This window comes from Leucopleurus acutus (assembly GCF_964270905.1).
Source record: "Leucopleurus acutus genome assembly, chromosome: 16".
Lineage (NCBI taxonomy): Eukaryota > Metazoa > Chordata > Mammalia > Artiodactyla > Delphinidae > Leucopleurus > Leucopleurus acutus.
The window spans coordinates 69009910-69028092 of record NC_139158.1 but is presented as its reverse complement, the minus strand read 5'-3'; the positions used below and the strand labels follow the sequence as shown (position 1 = coordinate 69028092).

The 18183-nt window shown below is 40.1% G+C and overlaps 1 protein-coding gene across 1 annotated transcript in view; it reads right to left on the bottom strand.

The window, feature by feature from the left end:
- Nucleotides 1-18183, bottom strand: part of TOP1 (DNA topoisomerase I) — an 86340-nt gene that overhangs the window by 33854 nt on the left and 34303 nt on the right. The window contains exons 4-7 of the mRNA XM_082857828.1: nucleotides 7562-7685; nucleotides 6255-6310; nucleotides 3100-3195; nucleotides 2018-2093 (exon numbers count right to left, since the gene is read on the bottom strand). Of these exons, the coding sequence (XP_082713954.1) occupies nucleotides 2018-2093; nucleotides 3100-3195; nucleotides 6255-6310; nucleotides 7562-7685 (352 nt within the window). The remainder of the gene's footprint in view (nucleotides 1-2017; nucleotides 2094-3099; nucleotides 3196-6254; nucleotides 6311-7561; nucleotides 7686-18183) is intronic.

Sequence of the window (18183 nt, the reverse complement as noted above, 5' to 3'; positions counted from 1 at the left end):
GATAATGTTTACTGTTTAGGCTGGAACACACCACAGGAAAAGGAAATGTTTTTCAGTTAAGACATTCTCTAAACAACTTCTGAACAGGCATGCAGATGGTTTCATCAGGAAACTACTGGCTACATCGTATGTTTTCAAGCCTCAAAATGGGATTATCAGTCACTAGGAGACTTCAGAACAATTCCCAGAAATGAAAAACACCATAGCCAGCAAGTGAGGTTTAATGACTGATCTTGCCATCTGGGGTCCCTACCACAATAAGACTGGGTATTAATTTAGTCTTTCAGCCTGCTTTTTTTTTCCCTCCCCTGTAGGGAGAGGGGTGCTAAGACAATTAAATAAATGAAGTCAACCATTCTTTCTCCCAGATGGTTTTAACAGTTATTACAAACCTCTGTGAAACCCAGAGAAAGGTATTATTTTACATAAATGCAACATAAGCATAAAGGCAATATAGAACGCATGGAGAGCTAAAGTTTTACATTTCTTTATTGACTGGTCTGTACTGGTAATCTACATGAAAGTGGAGTGACTATCATACTCACTACTCAACATTTCACTCTCGATTCCTTGAGTTGGCTCTTATACACTTGAGCTTCTGCCAAGAACAGGCTAGTTGTCAGAAAAGCTACAATTCCCTAAATGCAGGCCCTGATCATCTCTCTACGGCTCACCTACTCATTCATATTCTTAATATGATTTCATTAAAGACACTCCTTCTGCCTTCTTGTGGATTTGGAGGATCAGCAAAGTTCCACAGGAAGCAGGATAACATGGCAGCTAGTGTGCTGGCTCTGGAATCAAACCACATGGGATCAAATCCCGGCTTTACCACTTGGTATCTGTGTGGCTTCAGGCAAATGATTTAACCTCTCTGTACCTCAGGTTCTGCATGTGTAAAATGGAGATAATAGTAGCAATATTTATCTCTAAGGACTGTTGTAAGGATTAAATGAAATGATACCTATAAAGCGTGAAGAATAGTACCTGGTACACTGTAAACATCCAGTACATTTAATTTGAATTATTAATATTATTACTATTATGATAGATTACACTTTTAATATTCACTGCCCCTTACTATCACTATCTTTACTGACGATACTTCAAGCTATAGACTTTATACTTGTGAATCCATTTTGCCCAAGACAATGGCTAAACTCAAATGCAGCAAAGCTAATAACTTACTCAACCCCTTCTCTTAGGAGACTGCAAGATTAAGACCCCTGTGAATTTCTGACATCTTTTTCTTGAATTACTCGCCCACAGTTTTTAGTCCAAGAAATAGTGTCAAAAGAAGGAACCATATTAGTATATGTTAAATCTACCACAAGCATCAAATAGAACCCTTAGGAAAGTACCTGAATTGAAACTGAGATTTTAAGGAAGGTTATAAGCTAGGAGAGAAAGAAAAGAGGAAGAGTATATGTGTTCCAGACAGAGGGAACAGCATGTGTTACACAAAGCCCTGAAGCACAAAAGAATCTGGTGTGGAAAGAAGCAAAGGAGGTCTGTGAGGCTGGAACAAGGTAAATTAGAGAAGAGGCACAAGATGCAGGGGCCAGATCGGAAGAAGCTGTAAAGAGCTTGGATTTAATCCTGTATCCAAGGGACACCCATTTAAAGGACTTTAAATAGGGAGAGTTACCCAAAATGAGTGACGAGCAAGCTTTGTTAGATATAAGAAAGCACTAGAAAACATTCCTAGGGAAAACTCTTCTGGGTTGTAAGCCAAAGTATGATTTATTGCTAATACTTCCCCTGTATGTATGAAGAGAGCACAGTTTCTCCAAGAACATGTCAGTTGGCAGCATAGCTATGGGTAGACACCCAGGAAGGCTGAGATCTTAAAACTAACAGTGCCGCAGCCACTGTAACACACTTAAGAGTTTTTCCCAGTGTCTCCTCTACAACAGAGCAATAAATTCCTCAAACCCATTTGGCCTTCAAAAGTTATTTTATGGAAAACTCCCTATTCCAAACTCAAGCCCCAAAGGGCCTAAGTCTCTTTACTAACCTCTTCTTCCTCTAGTTTTCGTTTCTTCTCTTTCTTGGTATCTTCTGTTTTAATTTTCTTAGGTTTATAATCAGCACTAGAAAGGGGAACATGAATACGCAGTTAACACAATTGTGACTCAGTAGTTCTCACCAATAGGATTAGGACCTCCAAACTCTTCTTGGCGGCCTCCAAGGCAGGCGTGGCTGCTATTACTTTTGGCTGGGCATTCTACAGTCAAGAACAGGAATGGAGAAAGTAAGGAAGGCCAGACCAAGGACCAATAGTTATAGTCCTCTATAGAACAAAACAAACAACTTTATACTACACGCAGGCCTGGAAGGGAAGTGGAGTAGAGGAATACATACAAACATAGACAACACTAGAAGGTAGAAATCTGGGAAGCACACACACAGGGCAACAATAGCTACCACAAAGTAGTAACTGGAAAAGAAAGGGGAGGAAAGAAATTCTCTATGAATTCTGAATATATACAAATGAGCTCATTAAGTATTTCCCTCCTCCCTTTCCATCCATCTTCTACCATAAATCCTTTGTAGATTCCCAAAACATAATAAACTCTGCAAGATTGAAAATAATGAACAGGATTTAACCGCAATGGCTGAACCTGAGAAAGAGGTACATATAAGTCTCAAATAACTGTTTTAAGTAAGAGCAATTTTATTACTTCTATACATGGAAACTTCACTCAGAAGGTACGAACAGGCACAGATCCTAGGAAAAACTGCTTCAGCAATGAAAACTTATCTGTGGTAGGTGATGATAAACTTAAAGTAACTTAAATAATTTAAATATTCTTTGTGAATTCTGGATTATTTGAAATTCCAACAATAAATATGCATTACCTTTTTAATAAGAAAAAAACGTAAGAAAAGTGTAAATATATATACTCCATTTAAGCCTCAGGCACACTACTTATTTATTTAAGAAACGCTATTTCTCATAATTCAAAGAGAAATCAGTCACCCAGTCTATTAATCACAAATTCCTAATGAGTAAAAGTCAACTAATGCAGTTGTTCTGTGTATTATTGTCTAAATGACTCCTTTTAGTTAAAAAAAATTAAATTAATAAATACTCACTCATCCTCGTCTCGAGGTCTCTTTAATGGCTTTATATCCTCTCTAGGAGGAGCAAAATAGCTATCATCTTCAGGTTCATCTTTAATCAATGGTGGACTAAAGAGAAAAAAATTGCTAGTTAATGAGCGGTGGAACATCTACATTATATCAAGTAATGCAAAGTAGCGGGAGGTAGCTAGTGGAAGGATAATAACATACATGTGTACACATTAAAAGGTTTTCCATGAGTACTTTTTCTCACTTAATTCTCACTACAACCCTGTGAGGTAGACAGTATTGATCTCAATTACAGATGAAGAGGCGATATCAAGGTTTGGGATCCGGACTCCTTATTCTCAGGATTCTTTCCACTACATCTTAGCTATCTGTGCCAACGGAACCCACACCACAACAGGAACAAACCTAAGTTGTTTCCTCCCCTTATTTGAGGGGTCTGTGTATCTGATCCCTCAAGTGATGTGAACTGATTATTCTAGTGCTCCAAAAGCTAAAATATAGCTTTCACAAAAAAAGGAATAAAAATGTATTCCCCAAACTTGAGGCCCAAAACAAACTGAAGTCATTCTAAGCCAAATCTATTCACTGTTCAACTTCCTCCTTTGGTTTACTTACTTTATACACAGAAGAGTACCTTGTCCTATTTTTGTTAAGATTCTGCCTTCCGAATATAAAAAGATGATTCTGTTAGATGACTATCTTGAACCAAAAAGAGGAAGGAACAAGTTAAAAAACCAATGGGACCCGACTTCCCTTGGTGGCGCAGTGGTTAAGAATCCGCCTGCCATATATGCATGGGACACAGGTTTGAGCCCTGGTCCGGGAAGATCCCACATGCTACGGAGCAACTAAGCAACTAAGTAGCCTCACAACTACTGAGCCTGTGCTCTAGAGCCCAGGAGCCACAACTACTGAGCCCACGTGCCACAACTACTGAGGCCCGCGTGCCTAGAGCCCGTGCTCTGCAACAAGAGAAGCCACCGCAATGAGAAGCCCGTGCACTGCAACCAAGAGTAGCCCCCACTCACTGCAACTAGGGAAAGCCTGCGTGCAGCAATGAAAACCCAACACAACCATAAATAAATGAGTGACTGAGTGAATGAATGAATGAATAAATAAATACATTAAAAAAAAAAAAAAACAACCAATGGGACCAGCAATCACCACAGCCTGGGATATTCCCTGGCCTGGCACATCTTGTTGGAACTGCACTGCTCACAGCCAGAGGCATCTACAAAGCTAACTAACTCGGCACAGGGAATGGCCTCCAGACACAAAGCCACTCATCTCTAGGGGGGCCAAGGGATAAGCATCAAGATTTAGCTGCCAAAGAAAGGATATTCACAGGGTTTCAACGCTGTCCCCCCACTCCTGCCCCCATCCCAAGCATACTGGATCCCCTTGCTTGCAAATGAATTTGAATGTTTAAACAGATTAGCTTTCTTTCCTTATTTATGCACACTCCCCAAATGCTGACCTCTATAGCTGTTTCTCCCCACAACGGAAACCACTGACACAGCCCCAAGTGTCCAAAATCTCCAAAAGCTTTGCACCAGAAAGAAAGAAATGCTGCCATTTACCCAACTAGTTAAGTAAATGCTAGATCCTAGTACTGTCATGAGTGAAGTTAAAAACACTTGGGAAGGGCTTCCCTGGTGGCGCAGTGGTTAAGAGTCCGCCTGCTGATGCAGGGGACACAGGTTCGTGCCCCAGTCCGGCAAGATCCCACATGCCGCGGAGCGGCTGCGCCTGTGAGCCATGGCCGCTGAGCCTGCGCGCCCGGAGCCTGTGCTCTGCAACAGGAGAGGCCACAGCAGTGAGAGGCCCGCGTACCGCAAAAAAAAAAAAAAAAAAAAAAAAAACTTGGGAAGGGTTACTAGGCCTGAAGAAAGAATTTTTAAAACAATTACCAGAAAACTGTTCCATCCAGTGAAGCATGTGGATTCTCTACCACGATACAGATGCAAGCTAGAGAGCAGTCCAGCAAAGTGAACACAGAGACCACTGCCTCGAAGGGTGTGCTTCTGACCGTCTAGCCCAGAAAGTCTGAAACTGAACCAGGACTACACACCAAGTCCAGAGAGTCTAATCATATCTTAGTTTAATAAAAGTTCAAGGCAGTCTCCTGGCAGAAAATAGTTGCCCTGTGTTCAGTCACTGTTACCTAAGAAATCAGAATGCCCAGCTTACAGCTCTAATGCTTCTTGAATTTTACTATTCTGCATTCCTAGAACAGTTACAGAACATGCCTGAAGAGGGCACTTGCTTCTCCCTGGTCTAAGGGACCCAGAGTAAATGGAACAATTTTCAAAAATGTTCTCAAACGAAACTGAAAGTTCAAAGTTTCAAGGAAGCAAAATTGTCAAAACACTTTGCCCTGGACAGTAATGCAAATACTCCCCACAACTCCTTGTAAATGCATCCTGCCATTTAGTGGAGCAGGTGAGAATATATGATCATATAAGTTCTGGGTTTTTTGAAACCAGAGGAGACATTCAGGCTTATTTTAGGGAGTTGAGGCTGATGAGGAAAACAGAATCAAAATGGCCCCAAAAAGTAAAGGAAAAGTGACCTCTAGATTGTGCGTATTTTCCTTTCCTTCTGGAAAAGAGATAAAATATTTCTACTCAAATCTACACCTGTCCCTAAAATGCAAATCAAGTTAGTTTCTAAATATGAGCCTCAGCATAGGGGCAATTCAGAGTAGGGGTTCAGAGTAGGGGTTTTTCAGGAAACTCCAAAATTACTACTAAGTACAGAGTTTCTTTTGGGGGTGATGAAGATGTTCTGAAATTAGATAGGGATAATGGGGAGGTTATATAACCTTGTGAAATACTAAAAACCAATAAACTGTATACTTTAAAAGGGTACATTTTATGGAATTGCTAAATTATATCTCAATTTAAAAAAGCTTCTTTCTGTCAACCTTCTCCACTCCAAACAGCCTTCTAGAAAATGTGCTGGTCAGTCTCACTAAATGGCACTCCAGAAATGCTCACATTGGCTTAGACCAAGTCCTTTCACTGCCAACTTCCTCGAAAACCTGGAGATAGCCAGTCAGTGCCTTTTAGGTAAGATCAGACAACACTGTAACGTGGGCAGCTGGCCTACTGGATGCACACAGAGAAAGAGAAGCCAAGGCAGCAGAGGAATCTTACCTAGAAAAGCCATTTTCCTTCTCCTTTTTTATTTTTACATCCCCAGAGGCTCTAATCTGAAAGGTAAAACAACAGTAACTGATTAGTACCTTAAAAGGACTAAACTTGAAGAAGCCTCTACCTTACTTGAGATGATCTGGCCTCCACTCTTGGGGCATCTTGATCCCAGACTGACTCTTCTTGTTAGCAAAACTAAACAGGTGGACCAAAGGTCTTGACACTTTTCTAAGACTCCTTTTTAACAATTCTTCAGATGAACTGTCCAATTTACTGAGAAATGTTTCCCTTCAAAATGGTGGCTTTTTACCTTTAAATGATGGTAGGTCCCTCTCCCTCAATAAATATACTCCACCTCTCAAGGATTTGCCCTTGGCAGTACAGACAGGAAATAAAAAACCAAACCAAAACAAAAAAGAGTACTTTATTTCCTATCTTCTCTGATTTAGGCAAAGTATATTTACTTTTGCCCTCCTTCAACTTTCCAGACATTACAAAAATCTTCACACATACACTCAGAGGAACGAACACACACACACACACACACACACACACACACACACACACACACACACACACACACACACACACACACACACACACACACACACACACACACACACACACACACACACACACACACACACACACACCGGTACCAATGGAAGAATACAAAAAATAGCTCAGTGGCTGTCTCCAGAAAGGGAAAGATAGACGACAATGATTTGAGGGTAAAAGGGAGATGTATTTCTCACTATTATTCTCTATTTCATATTGTCTGAATTTAGCAAGTCCATCCAGCATTACCTTTTCAGAAACTAATATAAAAACTTTTTTTAAAAAGTCTATGCACAGTACTACTACTTATTCACAGCCAGATGTGCGTGTCACATGTACCACCTTCTTCAGCCCAGGTGGAAAAAAAACAGATTTTACCAGCAATGAGCTCATTAGTTTACAAGCATCCCACAAAGTTTGTTCTACAGAGATTTGGCTAGCAGAATTAATTCTCCCCATGAAAGAAAACTGACTTTCCCAGAAACCCTACATCCCTCAATTTATCCATTTGCCATATACAGTAAGGTAATGATATGGATAGGTTTGGTGCGTGAAATACAGTGGTAAAGGGCTTTGGTTTTTATAGTTTAAGACTCTGCTTGGCTCTGACGTCTCCTGACACAGACCTTTTTCACTCAAAGGCCAGGGAATCTTACTAGTCAATGAAGGTACTTTCAATACCTGCTTTTACAGGTAAACAAAATGAAAAGTACATCCCACACCTCTTCATTCCCCACTGGAAAGTTCTGTACCTTTTCCTCCTTTCGTTTTTCCTTGTCTCTGTCTTTGTGTTTGTCTTTATGCTTCTCTGAACTTCCATCTTTGTGTTTGGTTTTCTCCTTCTCTTTGTGTTTCTTTTCAGAATCTTTATGTTCACTGTGAAAAATAAGACACAAACAGTTAGCAGAGTAGGGACAAACAAAGTAGGGACCACAGGGTTCATATCACAAGATTAACTCACAAGATACCCTGAGATAACATGAACCATGGAAACTTACAATGCTTTAAATAAATAGTCCTGACAGAAGGTTCAAGTAGAGGCTCTTGGCTACATCAGACTTTCTTTTCCTTGCTTAATGTTTTAATTTTTTCGAAGAAGCAAAGGAATCAAATAGAAAAAACACAGTCATTCTAAACGTAACAGGACATTTTTTTAAGTTACTAAGACTATACAGCAAACCCACTGTATTTCTACAACATTCTACCAGCAGAAAACTATAATGAAAGCTCCAACTTGAGCTCTCACATCTGATGTGAGGAGGTAAAAACAGTTCACCAAAAATCATTTGGTGGCTTAGTGCCAGATGTGAGACATATCACAAACGTAGCCACGCCAGGGCTTTGTGCAGTAGCAGCCCAACACAGTCAGTGTTTCCTGCCAGCTTAGGAAAAGCTAGTCACTTCTAGCTTTTCTAGCTAGGGCTTATAAATCCTGCTTGGTTCTTTCCTCAGAATAAGAAAAGATCCATCTAAAAGCAAGGGCATTTCCTGTGCTAAACATTTAAAGCCTTGCTTTTAAAGGGGTTTGTGGGCACAGTGGTAGCACTGTAAAAAGGTGCCACTTCTCTGGAAAACAAAATATGACATTACAAAACAAGAGCCATTAAAGTGTTCATATCCTGGGTCTAGCTCCTGGAGATTTCTCTCTGGATAAAACATTACAGAGAGATGTTCATTTTGATGCCTCCCATAACAAAAAACAAACAAGAACAAATAAACAAACAAAAAAGCACCAAGAAACCAGATACAGCCTTGGTAAATACCAAGAGGGAGAAACTGTGATATATCAAAGGTATACATCACAGTTATCATTATCATTATGTAGCTGTTATGCTATAATTTGTGAGTCCTACAAATATACATGGAAAATGTTTATGACACAAATGGAAAAAAGGAATATATAAAATGACTGCAGTTATATAAAAACATGCATGTAGACAAAGACTAAAGAGCAAAAATCACAAGCTGTATTTTAAGGTGAACACTGGATGACTATTTTCTTCAGTACACTGGGCAGGAGGTTTAGGAACCTTGCTCACCTCAGCAGCCAATATATTCCACAAGTTAACAAAAGAGAGCATGAATTCAAGTGCTATGAGTTGGGGGTCACCCCAGACACAGGACAGCTGACAGCAACCCCAGCTGACAGGGACAGTCAAACCTATAGGCAGCATCGGCTCTTGCCTTTCCCACCATAGACTGTATTTCCTATCTCACATTTACCACCTTCAGCCCAGGAGGAAAAAACAGATTTTACCAGCAATGAGCTCATTAGGTTACAACCATCCCACGAAGTTTGTTCTAAAGAGATTTGGCTAGCATACTCAGTTACATCAAAGGCCAAAAAGGGAGAAACAGATGATGGCGACCAGTTAGGTGAGAGCCCCAGAATGTGGATCAGGAGAGCATCGCTATCACTCACATCTCTGGGCACAATAGGAGCCCCAACTAAAGATAGGAGTTTGGATAATAAATCAGCAGAAACTATGAATCCAGCCAGGAGGGCAGGGGGACTAGTATAAACAGGACTACAGATTTAGGGAAGACCCAGAACTACCACAGATGGAAAATAAAGCAATGTCCACTTTCCTTGGTTGATGTACTCCTCCCTCTATGTTGTTCTCATTACGTTGTTATTTAGATGTGCCACACACTGAAAAATAACAAATTTCTATATGAGCACACTTTTCTTTTTAACTCTAGTATGCTTGGAAGCACATGATGGTCAATTTTTCCCACCATGCTTTTTATTCTCAGCATTATTATGATGTCACTCTCTACTCAATGTGCTCTCTCTCATAATCTGTTTTTACCAAAACGCAATGTTTTATAAACAAATTTATCCTTTATTTTGTACAAAATGGCTCCCGATTACAATAACACTCTTACTTCCAGTTCTCATTAATTCTTCCAGCTTTAGAATGGTGAAAAAGCAAAGTTGCCAAGATTGCAATTGATTCTTTAGGAGTTTACATATGTGAAATCATAGGCCCATGGTTTTGATACTACCAGCAAAATGTCTGAGCTTACTATTCTATATACAAGCACTGAAGTTTCAGTTTTTGTTTTGTTTTAAACATTAACTGTAAGAGGAATTAATGGTCATCTACAGAAGTTTCTGCCTAAAAGCAAAAAATGTGGAAAATTACATCCATAATATTAATGGGTGGATATATACATCCCTCCCTAGACTAAGAAAAAAGAAAAATCTAAGCAAGCATTGTGCTGCTCAGCGCTTTCACATACATTATTTCATTCAGTCCTCACAACACCCGTGTGAAGTAGGCTCTATCATCCCCTTAGACTGATTTAGAAACACAGGAGCCAGTGGTTCAAAGTCTATTCAAAGTTACTACGTTAGAAAGAAGGGCAGTTGGGATTTAAACTGAGTATTTCCATCTCCAAGTTCAGAGCACTTTCCACTAAATCAATATCATTACAATTCCATGAAGTCGATACGTACCACATAAGGGTAGCCTGGTGTTGTTAGAGACAAATGCATGTCCAGTCTGAGATTTGATGTATAAGATCAAAACTTTATTCTACCATCAGTGGAAACTTTCTAGAATAGAGATCTAGGATATCTGAAATGATAAAACCCTTGGGACAGCTACTTCTCATTTTGTCTTCCCATGAAACTCTAAATGGCTGACTTAGGAATCTAAGTTTAGGAATGCTCTATATTCCTTATTCCTTTATGCTCCACCTCCACGCCTCCCCCACCCCCACCCCCCTTGTTCTCTTTCTCAATGAAAGCAATTCTTAGAACATTAGTCTGTTTCACTAGAAAACTGGCTCTCTGGCCTTCTGGCAGTCACAGCATGGGCACCGTAAGTATACACATAGGCCTCCAGTTTTCTGCTTTGCTATTCATTACCACACCAAACAGAGATCAGGGAAAAGAAGTCAACAAATGACATGGCGATGAGATAGTACCCAGGCCACCCCAGGAAAGTGAAAAAAGTCAGTACTTCCTCTGCCTGCTAACCAGAGGGAAATCTATTCAGGAAATTCAAAGTTCCTGCTAGAGTAGTAACCCCTTTGTAGGTCATAATTAATCACAAAGACCAAAATGAGATGAAACTATCAACTTGACTTTCCAAAGGCAACTCACTCTCCTCTATTCCCAACTGTTTAGATATAAGAGAACAAGTTTAGATTTTTAGACTAAGTGAGTTCCGGTGATTCAGGGTTAAGGAACATCTTGTGGTACAATGCATTCCATTGGGGACTATTAGAAATACGGGTTTATGAAGCCCTATTAAGTCTCTTGGACACAATGCTAACATCGTATCTACGTGTCAGGTGCTGTTCCTGTCCCTGCCTCCAGAAATAGACAGCAGAGCACCGGGGGTCCTACCCCTCATCCATAACCCCACACCGACAGAAGTGCTGCCAAAGAGCGAGCCTCAGTGGTAGTCTTTCCTAGGAATCTACCTGAAATAAGTAGCAGATGCACTTGGGGGTCAAAGTCCTATCATACAGAAGCATGTCTAAGGCTGTGCCACGGAAGTCAGAAGCAGAATTTGGCCAGTGGTAGAAAATGCAGCCAATCTGGATCAGTTAGGCTGACTCATCACCATTCAGGATTTCCTAACATGTACCTCTTTTTCCAAGACTTAAAATTGGCTTGACTTTCACACTGGCTTAAAGGGCAGCACCTTTCCACTTATGATAGTGAGATGATGGAAATTCTGTCCAGTGCAGAAGAGGAGTTCATATGCTGACTACCTGTTTTAAGAGACATTACCCAGGGCTTCCCTGGTGGCGCAGTGGTTAAGAATCTGCCTGCCAATGCAAGGGACATGGGTTCGAGCCCTGGCCTGGGAAGATCCCACATGCCTCGGAGCAACTAACCCTGTGCGCCACAACTACTGAGCCTGAGCTCTAGAGCCCGCAAGCCACAACTACTGAGCCCATGTGCCACAACTACTGAAGCCTGCGTGCCTAGAACCCGTGGCTCTGCAACAAGAGAAGCCACCGCAGTGAGAAGCCCACGCACCGCAATGAAGAGTAGCCCCCGCTCACCGCAACTAAAGAAAGCCCGCCCACAGCAACAAAGACCCAACACAGGCAAAAATAAATAAATAAATAAACTTATTTATTTAAAAGAAAAAAAAAGAGACATTACCCATGTCTTTATACTGATCCTGCTACTTTTCCATACACAATAGACACAATATGTAAAAGTCACAAAATGGGTTTTAAATATAACTGAGGACTACAATACTGGCCAGTTTGGGGCAGCAGTACAGGTGACTGTAATACTGAAGAAACTTCAGTGGGGCTAAATAAGAAAAATAAACTAGAAGAAAAGCTTAATAATGACCACAGTAAGGAAACCCAAAGATCTGAAGAACAAATACATTTTAAGAATGAGTTTAGTCTGGGGTACACTGAAGGCCAAAATACAGACAGTAGCTGGCATTCCTAGAACCTCTGAAATGGTCATACTCTTGGATTAAATATGAATTTCATCATCAGGAACTCACAGAGAAAACATCCAATTACTGGCTACACACAGAAGCTGACTCCTTGGCTCGGGGCTCATCTCTGTCTGGGGAAAAGATCTACCTAACATCAGAGCCTAGACAAGCAAAAGTCAATGCCAAACAGAGTAAATGGGAAGATCAAAGTCACCTCTCGAGTAAGACTCTTGTTGGACCTGAGCAGACAAAAGAGAGGGATGACCAGGGTTCCCCTAGGCACTTAGGAAGAAGAATGGGAGAGAGGGTGGAAGTAGGGGGATGGCAGTAGGAAGCCAAGAGTGAAAATATTTTCTTTCTGCAAGAAGGCATTTGCTGCCTCTTTAGGAAAAAACCCTGTGTCTGATATTCTAGGAAGCTAGGATGTTGGCTATGGGAAACCATTTAAATTTGTTAAAGAAAACTAAAACAATGGTCTGTCCTCTATCAGCAATAAAAATATTTAACAGATACTTAAACAGTACTAAGTGCCAGGCACTCTTCTAAGCAATTTAATCCCCATTACAAAACTGAGGTAAGTATTTTCATTTTACAGATATGGAAACTGAGACACGGGAAGATTCAGTAACTTGCCCAAGGAAATACATCTAACGAACAACTAGGACTTAAACTCAGACAGTCATGCATTTGACCACTCTGGTGCCTTACTCCCCAAACAAAGCAAAAACGAAACACTGCTAAGAGAAGAAGAAGCCTCTTTATCTTCTGCGAATAGGACCTAGCCACTAATGGCTAAGAGAACAAACTCATTCCAGCAATCTGCCCACTTCCTCAAGGCAGCAGACCCTTGCAGGTTGCAGCCAATGGAGTCACAGGGGATTCCTATGGGAGAGCCTAGAAAGATTCCAAGCTGTGAAAGGAGGAAACCCTTCAAAGGAAAGCAGACAATTAGAGCTTAAATAATGTTTGTTCAATTAAACATTCTAGGAGGTAAATTCAAAAGTTGCCTCTTGAAAAAATGCAGCAGCTAGTTTCTGAAAGGCTCTGAGAAATGAAGATTTCTCAATGCTCATCCACCATTAATAGGTTACTAAACAAAATCCCAAGAATTATTAAAACTTGGGAGTTAAGTGGAATCTTAGAAATTATTTAATCCTTTGTTTGCAGGCCAGAGCAGATAAAGGGATGTGCCCAAAGATGCCAAAGCCGATACACATTCTGAACTCCCATTCCTCCCCTAAGTTCTTTATCTCTACCAATAGGGTAAACAGTCACACAGTTATCCAAGCTAGGAATCCTTTTTCTTAGACCCCCTCATGCCACTTGTGGCTAAGTCCTATATTTCCCTTTCTCAACTATTTTCAAAGGCTTCTTGCTCCTTTAGAATCAAGTCCCAGCTTCTCAAAATAGCATTTAATAGTTCTGCCTCAAGCAACTTTTTGGAGCCCTCATTTTCTAACCCATCCTGTTAACCCAGGCATCCACCTAACTGGATTCTTCTCAGAGCAAAGTACATTACAATGCTTCCATATTTTGTTTATGCTTTTCTCGCTGTCTGGAATGTCACTTTTTCTAGCCATCACCTTCCCTTGACAAGATCTTAACCATCTTTCCATGGCTAGCTCAAATACCCTTTCCACCATGAAATCTTAAAAAAAAAAAAAAAAAAAAAAGACTGTAGGTCATTATAATAGGGCTAGATATCAATGAAAACCAGGGCACCAAAATAGAAGTTATCCATAAGTAACTACTGAATTAGATTCAACTACCAAAATCAACAGCTTCAATTTATCTGAATGATATTCTACCAGGCTTTGTGGTAATCATAATAATCTCAATTACTGAGTATGTTACAGTTTCCAAAGAGCTTTTATCTGCATAATTACATTGAATTCTCCCGCAACACACTTGAAAGCTTGACCAGGCTAGTATTGCTATCAACACTCAACCAAAATGGGAAAAGACCCAGAAGTTAAGCGGCTTGGATGAGGACACACAGCTAGTAAATGATAGAACCTAGCTTCTCCACTTCTATTTTAGTGTGCTTTCCACTACATCACATTGACTCCCATGTGAATGGTGGTGGTACTCAGTTTTCTCATTTCTAAACTACCCAATCTTCTCTATTTACCTATGTTAACTGTCCATTTCCCCCAGACAGGGTGATATAGGGACATGTAGGTAAATGGAGGGCTTCAGCAACAGCTCACAAAAAAAGCAGTAAACAATCTTTTAAATGTGATTACTTTCAGAAAAACTGCCCCTAATCTGAGAACCAGTTGCTTAATTCCAGTGCATTTCCCTACGAGCCTATGTTCTCTCAACTCTAATTCAGGTAGGATTTGGAACTGAAGGGAAAGCAGAAACCAAAAGCATCCTTATTCTCACACTGACTGTATAAATTAGCACTGCCAATGTGGCTGGAAAAGCACTTCCCTTACTATTTCACAGTAGTTCTATCTTCCCTGGCCTTCCACAAAATTGTCACTCCACCCTGAGTGTCACGTTTAAAAATGACAAGAGATGCACACAGTCAAAAGCTAGCAGGAGAAATCTTATGTTTCACATGTGACAGTCCTTTGTTTTCTAAAATCAAGCCTCCCCCCGCCGCAATTGCTTTTAATTATGTTGTATATATAAGAGGTCTAGTATTAAAGATAATTTATGCTAAGAATGCAACCTTTCAAGAGAAGTATCTGGTGAGATCCTACAAGTCCAGTGATTCCTTAGCATCTGGTAAGAGTATTCCTTTTATTTCTTTAGAGAGGATTTATATATTGCTTTAAAGGACCTCAAGTGCTAAATATCAATGCTAATGGAAAGAAGCAGTATCAGAGACAAATAACAGAAGAAATTATTTTTATTTGACTTTGGTAGAAACTTCCTGTGATGTTATAGGCCAGAGAGTCAGAGATGGGGTTTTCACAGGGTCAGAATTTAATGAGATTAATACTTCTAATGCCAAAAACTTTAGGGATTTGGGGCCCAAAGAAAGAGGCAGCGCCTGAAATGATCTGGCATTTTAAAACCTAAGCTGCTGACAATATGCATATGAGAAAGAGATGCTTGTATTTAAACACAGATAGTTTAGCAACACAACTAACCTTTCTTAGGGAGGGAGACTGTTTTGTTATGTTTTGTTTTTTACTGGAAGGAATAATGTAGTGGGAGAAAAATCATACTAGGACTCAGAAGCCCTGGTCTCTTATCCTCACTCTGCTACCACCCTGCCATGTGACTTTGGGCATGTCACCTCAGACTCATGTCCACACAAAAAAGAGATGAGGTGGAATGATCTTTAACACCCCTTTCCCTATTTTGCACCTTGAATTAGAATAATAAAAGGAGAAAGCATATGAATAAGATGGGATCTCCTAAGAGGTAGGTCTAAATCCCATTCTAGCTCTCAAAGGCTTGTTTCCCATCCTCTGACACTCCAAATATGCAGTACATATTACTATGCAGAACAAAGAGGCCTCCTGGATTTGAGTCCTAAGTGTAGCCTAATGAAAAATGACTGATGCTAATATCTAGCAGAGAAGGAGGGAATATAGAAACACATTACTGTAGAACTTGTTTCCTCATATAGATAGCCACAAAATTAGGCAGGGTTGATGATCAAGGTGTTAAAGTGAAGCATTTTGGAACAGAACATACTACATCTTAATTATTCTGGGCTTCAGAGGTGATTAAACAATCCTCAAGGTTTCCTTAATGTGCTAAGAAGAAAAATGAAGAAACCCAAAACTACCGTTAAGATCAGAAGTCACTTAAAAAGGAACACAGTGTACAGGATTTTACTGGACCATAACCAACACACTTGCTTTGTTGCAAAGAGGTAGTGTGTCAGGAGAGGTCAAAACAGGAAGCATTTAAAAGTCTGCTTACAACACATCATCTGGTTAAACTGTCTTAAACTTACTCACATGTGAATTAGAGATCCACGGCTAGATTTAGTCATATATAAACAGAAACTCAGAGTAGGTCCTTCCAATGCCTTTTGGCAAACAGGCTACTGTTTTCTCAAGTATTCTGATTAGAAATGAAGAAAATATTAAAAGGCACAAAATTGCATAGAACAAATTCCTGATTGCCTATGCTATAATCTTGGAAAAGCATGCTTTTAATAGATGTACAAAATATTATCTCCTCACATCTGTAGAGCAGATCACAGTTAAAGAGCTTTCATACTTATTGACTCCCAGGGTCCCTTCTGAAGCATGTATTAATATGGGGAAACTAAGGAAGACGAGAAAGCTCAGTTGAGGAAGGTTAGATAACCTAGTCAAGATCTCATGAGACCTAAGTGGATAGACCAGACCAGAGGCCTTCTCCTAGATACAGGCAAGAAACCATTGTGGACTTTTCAAGAAAAATGATGCCAAAATTACATCCTTTATTTTTTTTTTTTTTTTTGTGCGGTGAGCGGGCCTCTCACTGTTGTGGCCTCTCCCGCTGTGGAGCACAGGCTCCGGATGCGCAGGCCCAGCGGCCATGGCTCACGGGCCTAGCCGCTCCGCGGCATGTGGGATCTTCCCGGACCGGGGCACGAACCCGTGTCCCCTGCATCGGCAGGCAGACTCTCAACCACTGCGCCACCAGGGAAGCCCTACATCCTTTATTTTTAAAAAGGAGATTCTGGCAAAACAGGAGAGGGCCAAATTTATATCCCAAAGTCTTTTATGCCACTTCTACCTAATCTTTTCTCCCATCACAATTGCAAATTATGGTTGGTGAAGTAAGATGTATCAGAGAGTAAGAGATCCATTTTTAAAAGCTTATGGTTTACACGGATCAAACCCACACCCCCTGCAGTGGAAGCCTGGAGTCTTAACCACTGGACCACCAGGGAAGTCCCTGTTTTTCTTTAATTAACAATAATCTTTTGACCTTCCTACAACCTGGTTTCTTGCAAAAACTCCTATGTATCCTGGCTCCTCCCTTACCTCTTCAGGGCAGTCCCTCAGAGTCATCTGAGAGGCTGTCTTCTAGGCTTAAGTCCTCAGCAAGTCCGTCAAATAAAACGTAATTCTCAACTTAAAAAAAAAAAAAAAAAAAGCTTATGGTTTAAGTAATAACTTCTATCTTTTTAAAGTCTTTTTGGACAGATTTCAGGTAACATGAAAATTAGTTTTTCTTCATCTGATCTATAAGCATTTTCCTCAGATGATGAAGTTCTTTTTTCATGGTCAAGACTATCTCACATTTTTTGGCACTTCACATCAACTAGCACATCATAAACATGGCAAGCAAGATAATTCTTGTTTGACATGATCAGCAATTCTACTCCTAAGTATACACCCAAAAGAACTGAAAGCAGGGACTCAAACAGACACTTGTACACCCATGTTCTTAGCAGCATTATTCACAATAGCCAACAGATAGAAACAACCCCAAGTATCCATCAACAGATGAATGAATTTTTTAAAATGTGGTAGACATACAACGAAATATTAGTCAACTATAAAAAGGAATGGAATTCTGTTATTTGACAAAGTGGATGAACCTTGAAAACATTATGCTAAGAAAAATGAGCCAGACACAAAAATGACAAATATTTTATGATTCCACTTACATGAGGTAGCTAGAGTGGAAAAATTCACAGAGATAGAAAATAGAAGTTGCTAATGGATGGGGGGAAGGGGGGATGAGGAGGTATTATTTAAGAGGTTCAGAGATTATTTGGGATGATGATAAAGTTCTGAAGATGGATACTGGGGATGGTTGCACAATATGGTGAATGTACTTAATGCCACTTCAAAATGGCAAACTTTATGTTATGCATATTTCACCACACACACACACACACACACACACACACACACACAAAGGTATTTGAAATGTGGGATGGCCAAAGGGAACCATCCTATAGAATTGAGAATATATGAAAAGGAGAGAGAAGATGGTAACTGGTGTAACCATAGGTCAACCACTCATTGATTCAATAA